An 11,626-nucleotide genomic window follows, 5' to 3' on the forward strand; every position below is an offset into this window, starting at 1 on the left:
CCCCCTTCGAACCTAGTTTAAAGCCCTCATACTTTCTATCATAGTATGAAAGAATTTGCATAAAAATACTTTGTTTTGCTTTTGGAAGCAATTTCCTTAGGAAGTGAAGTGTAAACTTCTACATAGTTCAGGTCTTCTAGGTATTTGCAGTTTTGTCTATTTGATTTACATGGTGACTATGATGATGTACACAGTTCTTTGTAACACAAAATAACTATACAAAATCAGGCAAAAATATAATTAAGCTGTCTTACATTAATATCTTCCGCTTTATTTAGAGTAAGGTTCTTGATCTTTAATTGACTACGTGAGTAATAAGCTTCTGAAATTTGTTTTTTAGGTTATGACATGTCAACATTTATCAGACGGTATAGTAGGTATCTGAATGAAAAGGCAGTTTCCTATAGACAAGTGGCTTTTGACTTCACAAAAGTAAAAAGAGGGTAAGGACTGTATTTTGTTTTGCTTATCTTGAAGTTTTGTCTTATGTCCTTATGTAATTGAAGTGGAAAATACCAATTGGCTCCAACTTAGTTCAGACAATAATGTCTGCTTTTCTCCGTTGGATATCTCCCATGACATACAGAGGCTCAACTGCCCAGTTATGTATATTGCAAAAATACTTTACTTCAGTCATTGTAATTTTACTTCTTTAAACATTAAGAGTTTAATACAAAGAAAGGAAAAATGGTATGCATGAAAGTATATATCAAGAAAGTAGAGCTTTGGACAAATCTTCCACAAAGTTGATCACAAAGTTACTTTGTCTCGCACGTAGTATAGGGGACTATGCAATTTACTTGTGTTTCTAGCCCGGGAATGTTTAAATGACAGGTGTTTCGTGAAACACCTTGCAGTCCTTCCTGGTGTTTCTCTGTTCTTGTCCCAAAATGTCGGTATGAAGTTTACTACCTTTGTAAAGGGCAGTGCAATTCATACTTTTAACAGAACATTGTAGTAGAATCATAGAATCATTAAGGTTGGAAAAGACCTCTAAGATTGAGTCCAACGGTCAACCCAACACTACCATGCCCACTAAACCTGTCCCTAAGCGCCTCATCTACACGTCTTTTAAATACTTCCAGGGATGGTGACTCAACCACTTCCTTGGGCAGCCTGTTCCAAGGCCTGACCACTCTTTCAGAAAAGAAATTTTTCCTAACGTCCAATCTAAACCTCCCCTGGCGCAACTTGAGGCCATTTCCTCTTGTCCTATCGCTGGTTACTTGGCGGAAGAGACCAACCCCCACCTCGCTACAGCCTCCTTTCAGGGAGTTGTAGAGCGCGATGAGGTCTCCCCTCAGCCTCCTCTTCTCCAGGCTGAACAACCCCAGTTCCCTTGCTAGTACTGTACAGTCCATTTTGTTTTGAAATGTGATGGTAAAGTAAAAGAGGAATGCTTGGGGTCCTTTCACTGTTTCTGCCTTTAGAGATGGTTGGAGTCCCAACAACATAAAACACTTAGCCTTCTCTGCATATAGGATGTTTGTGTGGTCAGGTGGCTGCAGATACACTAGTGTGTTACAGAGTCGCTTTATAGTCAGGTGTTTTAGGCCTAATGAGGTGAATTATTTAGCCCAGAGCATGTGCCTGGTGGTCCTTCTGTGAGCCAGCAGGAAGAACTGTTCTGGTGGCAGCAGTCTACCTTTTCTACATCTCATTTTTTTCTCAGGAGCTTTGCTCCCATGCCCTGCCACATAAGGTTAATTGCAGTTGCTGTTTGTTGTTAGGAGGGAGTATATGGCACAAGTAGAAAGCTGGAGGCAGTGTGCTCCCCATTGCTTTCCATCCTGGAGAACCGCCACAGCCTTTTCTGTGCAGATGCGCTGTGAGATTTGCACTTGCAGGAAGCAATTGGTTTGCTGTATGCATGCTGATGTCTTACAGAAAGCAGTTGTTTCTTGTCACTGAGGTGATTAATCTCTTCCTTGGTTGTTGCTTTTCTTGGTTATTTTTGGTCTTAGTCTATTTAATCTGGACAACTAACAAACAGTCAGCCATTAGAAGGAAGTGTCACGTAGTCTCTATAATCTTTCTGAAAAAGCTTGAAAACCATATTGTCACACTTGTTTATTCTTTCTTACTGCTTTTAGTTGAAAAGAAAATCATCCAAACTGACATGAAATAATATTCAGGTGATTAGAAAAAGCGTAGGTTAAAACTTGCTTCAGAAATAACCTTCAGAGCATCTTCTTGGTTACCTGATGTGTCATAGCTCTACTATATTTCTGAGCACTATCAGTTTCATTTCCTCTGAATAAAAACTCATCTTGGATTCATATTTTGGCCATATAAAAGTTGTTGCTTTTGTACACTGCAGTTATTACAGTTGTATTGGCTAGATAGCATTCCTAAACATCAAAAAGCCTGCTTTGAATGGCAATGATTTAAATGTTTTCTCTGACCTATTTTATTTTCTACATTATGTTTCTCACTAACAATTGCCTTCAAAATTCAGGTGAAGAATTTTCTTTTGTTTTGCACAACAGGGCTGATGGAGTGATGAGAACAATGAGCACAGAAAAACTCTTAAAAACTGTACCAATTATACAAAATCAAATGGATGCACTTCTTGACTTCAATGTAAGTTTAGCAGCATGTACACGTCTAACATACTATTGACTTTGTTGTAAAAACCTGCACAAGCTTGTAAAATCCGTCATGAATAAAGGTCTTGAACTTGATTCCATGTTATCTGCACAGCTTAAAGAGCATAAATCATTTTGTTCATTGATACACCCCCAAGAAACCAGAAAAAAGAAGTATGACGCTCACTGGAGAGAATGATTTGTGCTATATTATTGTTTGTTGTGTAAGAAATGTTTGTTCATTTAAAAGTTGATTATTTCTGCCCTCTCTTTTAGTTATGCTAGTTAGCATTAACATTAGTTAACAGAAATGTCTTGGTTTAATTCTGTGCTGAGTAATCCTGTGTTGATTTGCTATGCTGCTACTTTCCATTAATAGTCAGTGAGATGATTGGAAAGCACGCCTTGGGAAAAAGTAGTAGAGTTCAGCTAGAATTTTTCCAATAAGGGATCAATTCAGTTAAATTAACTTTTTTCTGATCTTCCTAGGTCAATAGCAATGAACTTACAAATGGTGTAATTAATGCTGCCTTCATGCTCCTCTTCAAAGATGCCATTAGACTGTTCGCGGCATATAATGAAGGGATTATTAACCTCTTGGGTAAATATAGCTGCTTTCTGCAATGTTAAACTTTGGGGAGGGAGCTCAGTAAACAATCACAAAGAGCTGCTCTTTTTTGAGAAGTTGAAATAGTCTTACTGTAAAACATCAAAATATTACTGTTATTTCCAAGTCATTTGCAAGGTTTTCCTGTCCAATTGCATTTTCATTGCGTTGTATACAGAGACGGGTAAATTTCTGAAAGCAAAGCCAATTCAAGCTTTTCTTCACTTAATTTTTTTCTTGCACTGCTTTGTTTTGTGGTTTGGGGTTTTTTTATTTTTTGTCTCATTGAACTGCGTGGCAAATCCCAATCATTATATTGATGTGTTTTTCTTTAAGAAACAAGATCAGGTTTTGTTTCTTTTTAAATGGAGTAAGTTACGGTCAGTTACAAATTTGCAGTCACAGCATCTGTGATTGCTTGGCTATCAAAACTTGAATGTTGGTTCGTTTTAGCGATTGGTTGGCTTATGTTTCTAGAGCATATCTTATATTTTAAGGGGAATTACAAATTCAGGCTTCAGGCCCTTTCAGTTGCACACACTGGAGATGCAGGGGAGCCTAAATTTGGAAAATAATTAAGTTGAAAGTAATCTGTTGATTTGCGTGGTTTGGTTGTATTCTGTGATTGGATCAAGCTACCTGATTGATGTTATTACCCAATGCTTGCAAAATGGAAAGCAAAATCTAGAATTAGTCAGTAAAGGACAGTCATGCTTCCCATCTGAAGCCCCTGTCTGCTTCTCTTCCCTCGGTAAGAACAACTAACATGCAGTTGCTTTCACCAACGTTTTGAGTGAAGCTTAATACAGAAACAGGCCTTGAAAGCACCATTTCAAGAAGGAGGGTAGGACCCTCTTGCTTTCAGCACCAGTGTTTTGTAATCAGTTGCACCTCATTGTAGACCACACCATAACAAGAGGCATCAGTCTGGCAGAGAATATCAAAATCTTGCCTGATATGTGGCAAGTGGAATAGAGTAGATGTTTGAGTGCCATATTGTAAAATTGCCTTTTTTTTTTTCCCAAGAGGATGAATTTACATTTCTTTGGGTGACCTATTCTTAAACTTGATTGTCCTCTTCAGGGTGGTTATGCTTTTGTGAGATCTAGTACCTGCAAGGTAAGGTGTAATTGCATGCTGTGATCATTAGCTCATGTTCAATGGAGCTTTTGTCATTTGGTGCAAGTTAGGCATAGTGACTTCTGCAGTTAACATAATAAAACAGATCTGCAGGCATTTTCTGTTTGTCATGGTTTATATGCTTTTACTTTGCACATCCCTTGCAGAATGCTAGATTTCTTATTTAATGCAAGTATTCTTACTGTTTATAGAAAAATACTTTGATATGAAAAAGAACCAGTGCAAAGAAGGCCTTGATATATATAAGAAGTTCCTCACTAGAATGACACGGATCTCAGAGTTCCTTAAAGTTGCAGAGGTAAACTTTAGTCAGCCAAACTTTGCCATTTATTTGAAACAGCTTATAAAGTGCTTATTTTCTCATAAAGCGGACACTTCTTCCTTCCAGCCTAATTTTAGATCCATCAGGGGTCATCTTGTCAGTCTCTACCCTGGTAATTAGTTCATTTGAGGACTGTATTGAAAAACCTGACTACAAAATACTTACTGGTTTATCTTTTACTTAAGGAAGGTGTATAAATATGCATTTCAAAATTTCCTCGGTTACGTAATAATTGTGAGCTTCCTTTGAAGAAGAACCTTGCTTTAAACAAATAAAGTAACTTAAAGTAACTTCACGGTGATCTGCTGCTTTCTATGATTCTAGCTATATTTTAGTTTGAAACCCACAATTCTGCTGTAAGTTTTAGATGAAATAACAGCTTCACAAATAAGAAATTGAGATAAGTAGACGAACATGTGATTTTTTTTTTTTAAAGGTATCTTAGCTATAGGTGTGTTTATAGAGGAAAAAGCAGTTATCTTGCAAAATGTTTTGTAGGGGTTTTTTTTAAACCTATTTAGCATGTTGCGTTCTTGTTTCTGAAGCATTGCTGAATTGATGTCCTAGTGTTATGGAATTCCTCAGTTGAGATGTGTTCCTGTTCTTGTTTTGCTTTCCTTCATTATTCATATATCTTTTAACAAAAAATTAAGCCATAAAGCTTGGCTCGCTGTCTGTCCTGACAGAATCTCTCTATCAGAGATACTACCTTCAGCTCTCTTCAGTTGATAACATGTATCAACTGAAGTGAGAATATTAATCTTTCCCTTGTAACAATATACATCCTGCTGCAGAACATCTTAAGTTTGATCTGCATCTTAGAAAACAGCTTCTTTACAAAACTTTGAAGGTGCTTTGTTTTAGCAAATATATGCTCTATATCGGTACGTCTGATAATTTACCACATATATTGTGGGACAGGCAAACTTCTCTAGCCTTAAAATTCTGAAACACTTGATTCTTACTCTGTTTTCTAAGGTTGTATCTGTTAAAATATCTCTGTAACACACCTACTTCAAATGTGTATATATTTAACAGAAGACTTTATTACAACCAACCATTACAGAGTTCAGATTGTGGAGATTTAAATATGGACAAGTTTGTGCTTTTTACATGACTTCATCTTAATGTTATTTGCTTTTTTGAGCATCTCTGCCTTTAACAAAAGCAAACAGGTTCTAAAGCTCATTTGTTTTATTACAGCAAGTTGGAATTGACAGAGGAGACATACCAGATCTCTCACAGGTAGATAAACCTATTATGTGTTTGCCAATACATGTCTGTTTTGGGGTTGCATAATCAGAAGAACTTGGCATTATGGCATTCACTTATGCCTTCTTACGTACATTGTCACCAAGTTATTTCCAAGTTTGTGATTAAATCCAACCTCTGTCACAGCCTGGCTTTTATATGCAGTGATCCTATTGTAAAATATTATAGATCATTTCTGTCATACTGAGTTTTAAGACAACCTTATTTCTATCATGCTTGAAGACACAATTTATATCTGAGTTCACATAATGAAACTTCTACATGATATTATGAAGCTGTGTTTTTTAGCAAGCTTGCTTTTGGCTATATGCCCATTTAAATCATTGTGAAGGCTTGCAGAGCATGCACGTAGAAATGACTTTAGGTACAATTTCCTTCTTAGTGTCTCCTGAAATACTGACTGCTTCAGATTGTCTGCTTGCTGTTTCCTAGCTGTTAATTCTAACATCTCTTGACATATTTCAGTACTTACTGGTGAGTCATTATGACAGAGTAATGTAGTGAGGAGAGTACATCACCTGATATTTTAAGTAATTAAATATGTACTGGATGCCAAGATGCGGTATAAGTATTCTGAGCTGTTGTACCCATTGCCCTACAGCTGCATTCTCTGAAAGTCTTTTAACTACTGATTTGCTTTGCCTTAGATTCTTCAAATCTGTTCCCGAATGTCTCTTTTTGCAGGCACCGAGTAGCCTTCTTGATGCTTTGGAACAGCATTTAGCTTCTCTAGAAGGGAAGAAAATCAAAGATTCCACAGCTGCAAGCAGGTGCTTATGCCCTTATCCTTTTAAACAATTGTTGAATTGAATCTTAAATCCATTATTTTCAATTTCATTATAAACTAAGGTTTGTGTAGGCTATATGGAAGACATTGTATTAGCAATGATAGAATAGCAAGTTATCATATCTTTTGCTGAACTACAGAATCTAAGGAGAACTAGGATCTAAGGAGCTGCAAGCACTTGCTGTAGAATCCCTCATGTAGTAGTTACACTTTTAACATCTAATCTTGAACTTCTGAAGAGAAATTAAGTGTTTTTTCATTTACTGCCTGCAAATGTTCATTTTATGTTAATAATTAAACTTCTGTAAGGTATGCAACATTTATTTATTAATGTCCTTAGACTCTTATATTTCAATTTTAATCCTTTTTTGTCAAAAGCAAGAAAATGCTTCCAGAAGTCCTTACATTAAGAATGGATTTTTAAAGTAATTGGGGATTAAAGCCATAATGTATATGGTAAAAGGCATTCAGTGATTTTGAGCGCTTGCTGAAACACAAGGTGCAATCTAGAGAAGTCCTCTAGACAACTAACTTCATTGTTTAAATTTAAAAAAGCTTAATATTGGGGGAAGATTTGCAAAATTGAATAGCATTTCTTTCTTGCATGTTCAAAAAATAAGGCAGTAGTATTTTATATGTTCTTTTTTATGGTAGTGACAATATTAGGGCTTAGCACCATTTTGTTAGCTACTTTTCAGAATATTTGCTTTCTTTTGTAAGATTACTTTAGTTTGTTTTAAAAGTTAAGTATTTGTTTTAAATCTTTTTGCACACTCTTAAATGTGATGATAAATTGCAGACTTCTCCTCTGGGATATACTAGTTGCATTGATGGTTTCTTAACTAAACCTGTTAAATTAACAACAATTTGAATTGGAGCCCGGATTATTGGAGATTCCCGTGTATCTACAAATAATGCCATCTTAGGCAAACAGGAAAAGAGCAAGAGCTTCAAACATGAATTCTGTGATGCGGTTTGGAGGGGAAACATTTAAGGGGGAAAATCCAAAATCCAGTGTATAAGAGTAGATAGCATGATTTCCAGGTGTTTTTTTCATTTTGCAGTTCATATGGTATGTCTTATTTAAACTTAGCACTTTGTATTGTGCAGTGTAAGATATAACCAACGTTATAAAGAGTTCAGGAGACTGGGTGGATACAAGCAAAGTGTTCTCTATATGCTCCTATCACGTGTCACCTATTAACAGCCAGCTTTTCTCCTGTCCAATTACTTTAGGGCTACCACCCTTTCCAATGCAGTCTCTTCCCTTGCAAGCACTGGCCTGTCCCTCACAAAAGTTGATGAAAGGGAAAAACAAGCTGCGTTAGAGGAAGAACAGGCTCGCTTGAAAGCTTTAAAGGTAGGCATACAGAATTTTTAATTGAAAACACTTTTCCTATGTTCTTGTTGGTAGCTTATTAGGTTTCTTAAAGGAGCAAAGGGAAAAAACAGTTATTAATACTCTACGTGTACTGTTGGCAAAGCGCTGGAAGTAGGATCTTATGTACATATACCATACAACTTGTGGCGGGTTTGTTAAAATAGTTTCTGTAGGATTTGTGGCACCACTGACTCCTGTAATTATAAGTAGCTGACACTAATGTGTGGAATAAATAAAAAGAATTCTTTAGTTCTGCTTCACTTACCTCCGAAGTCATATACACAAATGATGTTTCTGGATTTCTTATGCCAGCTCACTTTCCCAACAGGAGCAACGTCTAAAAGAACTTGCAAAGAAACCTCATACCTCTTTAACAACTGCAGCTTCACCTGTGTCGACTGCAGCAGGGAGCATAATGACTACACCAGCCATTGATATTTTTTCTACCCCTAGCTCTACAAACAGGTATGCTTAATGGTGTTGCTTCACTGTGAGATGCACTGCAGCTAGGGTTTCCTCTAAATTTCTGCTGCAGAGTGTACGTTGCAGAAGGTTGGTTGGGTGTAGAGTACATTACTGATGTGATAAGAAATGATGTTTTGGGTAATGTTGATGGGAAAATAACCTATTGCCATAAATAATATAAAAAGTGTGTTTTCATCGTCCATTTGCAGAGTAGTTTCTGATATGAACCAATTGCTGATAGCCCTTGTAGCTGTTCTTAGTCCGTGAGCCAGACGGTTGGAACTGTAAAACACACATGCTTTGTCCACAAAGAACCTTACAGGTTAATTTGGGAAAAGTCAAATAAAAATTCAGTCTGGGAGGTCATAAGATAATATTGAATTTAATGTTGCATTTCTAGGTCTTTAGAAGTAGAGCGGTAACAAATGTTCTTGGTAGATTTTCAGAAGAAGGAAAACGTGAAACAGGGTTTGAAAGAAGAGGCAGGTTTGCAGTCTTGAGTTGTATCTGGAATAACTCTATCTGCAAGGACTTGCAAGGATAGTGCAAGAGTACTCACTGCATGCTAATCCTGATCTTTGGCAGGAACTGTTTGTATGAGTAAGTGTGTGATCTTCGTTCTGTAAAATACCTGTCAAATCAAGCAGTAGCAGAAGGAACAGTGCTTTTATCGGTATAGAAGGAAATAGCTCTCTGAAGACATATTTTTGCTTTGAGTGTGATCCTAAACGTAAAGGATTGCTTAGTTGTTCTGTTAGAGCTCACATAAGAATCTACTGTTCTTTTAATGTAGTCAACACTTTGACAGCCTTCTTTCCCCATTAGAAAGCTATTGTAGGAAATTACTTGACACCAAGTATGTGGAAAATAGCTGACTCGCATATAAGGAGCTAGAGAATCTGTCAGTGTTAGTAACTGAAAGACTTCCTTGAAAAAAGATTGTCTTTTAAATTGCTTTTTAGAGGCCAAAATATTTAAAATGGTTGTACGCTTTGAACTAGTAACTTGAATATCTGATCTTGCTTCTTAAGAGCTCTGAAACATCTGATAAAGCTTCTTCAAACAGCCAGAAATGCTACATAGTGAAGACGAGCATTTTCTTCTAAAAAAACAAATGCTAGTTTGTCTTCATGTTTAAATTCAGTGGCTGGCAGTATGACTGCTATGAGCAAAGAACAGATTTTACAGCAGGAGCTGCCATGGAGGGGTTATGTGGGGTCATAAGTTCATTTGCTTGCTGTTAGATGCAATGTGTCTGATTAATCCCTGTCATTAACTTGAACAAGCTTTACTTTGAAAATTATCTTGGTTCTGCTGCTCACATTAAAAGGCTGTGCCAGATCATGCTGCTTTTTAATAGGAGCAGTAGTGGCAAAATGTGATTTCAATCACTGTTGAAATGAAATAAAACTGAATGATACAAGTGATTGGGTCAGCAAGAGAATATACAGAGATCTAGGATGTGGCTGCTAGCCTTTAAACTGTTGTGCCAGTCTCATTTCGAAAGATGCTTGGATGCCACAGTGACTTAGCTTCTGTCCATAATAGCAGCCATACGTGCAAATTTTTGTTCATTTTCTGTGCTAAAAAGTTCTGGGTGAACACCAATACTCCATTTTCTTTTTTTTTTTTCCCAAGACTAATTTAAAGTATGAGATGAACTCTCTGCAAGAGGATGAATTTTACTGTTCCTGTTTGATTCTTGAAATTATTGCAGCAGTTGTATTTAAGGCTTCACACTTAATTTGCATGTGATGTTCTTAGGTCACAATTTGGTTTTGAATAGTCTGAAATGTGCATTTAAATGAGTTTTCATTCACACAACTGATGTGTGATCAGGTGTTTCAAGGCTTCTTATATTTTGCTTTACCCAGAGTTCTTCAATAGCTCGTAGATATAGGCCAGTTTCTCAGCAGTGGTTGATAGTGGAAAGATATGAGTTGTGGAATTTAGATGTTACATTTTGTTGGTGCAGCCCATTAGAGTTCATTCTGACAGTCTGCTTCTGTCATACTGTAGGGCTTTCATGAGGTTATTTTAAAAAGTTGCTGAAGATTGCTGAACATAACATGCTCTAGCCCTGATGTTGGACTGTGAGGAAGATGAGAAGATTGGTTGTCTTTCTGTCTTAGACAGCTTTGGCAAAAGTTACTTGGAGTTACATAGAACTTAGCTTGCTAAATTAAACACTTTTCTACAGTATGAAAACGTGAAGTTCACCAGAATTTCCGATTTTGGCTTAGTTCTATCCATTTCATAACAACTAGTTTGTAACAAAGGTTTCCTCACTGCTGATAGTCGCTAGCATTTGCCTTGTATTGAAAACTGTCATGTCGTTCAAACAGTTGTATTTGTCTTTGTAGCACTTCAAAGCTGCCAAATGATCTGCTTGATTTGCAGCCAACTTTTCATCCATCTGTACATCCTATATCTGCTGCTCCACAAGTAGGAAGTACCTGGGGAGGTAAGAATTCTGAATTGGATTAAGGTTCTGATTGCTATGGCCATGTTCCTGTAAATGTTTCCCCTAGTCTGTGGCTGTTTCTTCCTTAAAGACAGAGATCTTGCAAAGACAAGCTACAAGTGGATGAAGGGAGCGGAAAAAGTCAAATCTGGGTATGGATTAAAATAATGTAGCAACATGCAGTAATTACAAAAAATTTTGATATGAGAGTTCTTGGTAGCAAAGTTACTTTAATTGTTGACCAGCTCTATCAGCCTCATAACTGCTGTCTTCCAGAGTCACGTAGCAAGCTACGGCAACTTAGCTTGAGAAGTCAGTTCTGTGAAGATGTCTGCCAGATAGCCCATGTTGCATACGTGGGAACGTGAATATGGATTTTTTTTTAATATGCATTTTAAATTTTGTCTAATGTTAAATCAAATTTGCAAGTGATACTAGAGCAGAACTTGGATGAGGCATTAAAGGAGGCAGTTGTGACAACTATGCTTAGAAGGCAAGAAAAGCTAGAGTTAGTTATTAAAAACAAAATAAGGCACTTTCCTATTTACTTTTTGCTGTGTACTTTGCGTTTTGTGTACCTTCTCACATTTGTTTGTAGGG

General features: G+C 36.8%; 1 protein-coding gene across 1 annotated transcript in view; it reads left to right on the forward strand.

Moving 5' to 3' along the window:
* Positions 1 to 344: 344 nt before the first annotated feature.
* The window catches only part of PICALM (phosphatidylinositol binding clathrin assembly protein), a 36,452-nt gene continuing 25,170 nt past the window's right edge, over positions 345 to 11,626 (forward strand). The window contains exons 1-9 of the mRNA XM_009573156.1: positions 345 to 443; positions 2,490 to 2,583; positions 3,078 to 3,189; positions 4,527 to 4,633; positions 5,861 to 5,902; positions 6,614 to 6,699; positions 7,953 to 8,076; positions 8,426 to 8,562; positions 10,926 to 11,026. Coding sequence (XP_009571451.1) covers positions 349 to 443; positions 2,490 to 2,583; positions 3,078 to 3,189; positions 4,527 to 4,633; positions 5,861 to 5,902; positions 6,614 to 6,699; positions 7,953 to 8,076; positions 8,426 to 8,562; positions 10,926 to 11,026 — 898 coding nt within the window. The 5' untranslated portion in view covers positions 345 to 348. The remainder of the gene's footprint in view (positions 444 to 2,489; positions 2,584 to 3,077; positions 3,190 to 4,526; positions 4,634 to 5,860; positions 5,903 to 6,613; positions 6,700 to 7,952; positions 8,077 to 8,425; positions 8,563 to 10,925; positions 11,027 to 11,626) is intronic.

Source organism: Fulmarus glacialis, unplaced genomic scaffold, assembly GCF_000690835.1.
Source record: "Fulmarus glacialis isolate BGI_N327 unplaced genomic scaffold, ASM69083v1 scaffold37122, whole genome shotgun sequence".
In the NCBI taxonomy this organism is placed as follows: domain Eukaryota; kingdom Metazoa; phylum Chordata; class Aves; order Procellariiformes; family Procellariidae; genus Fulmarus; species Fulmarus glacialis.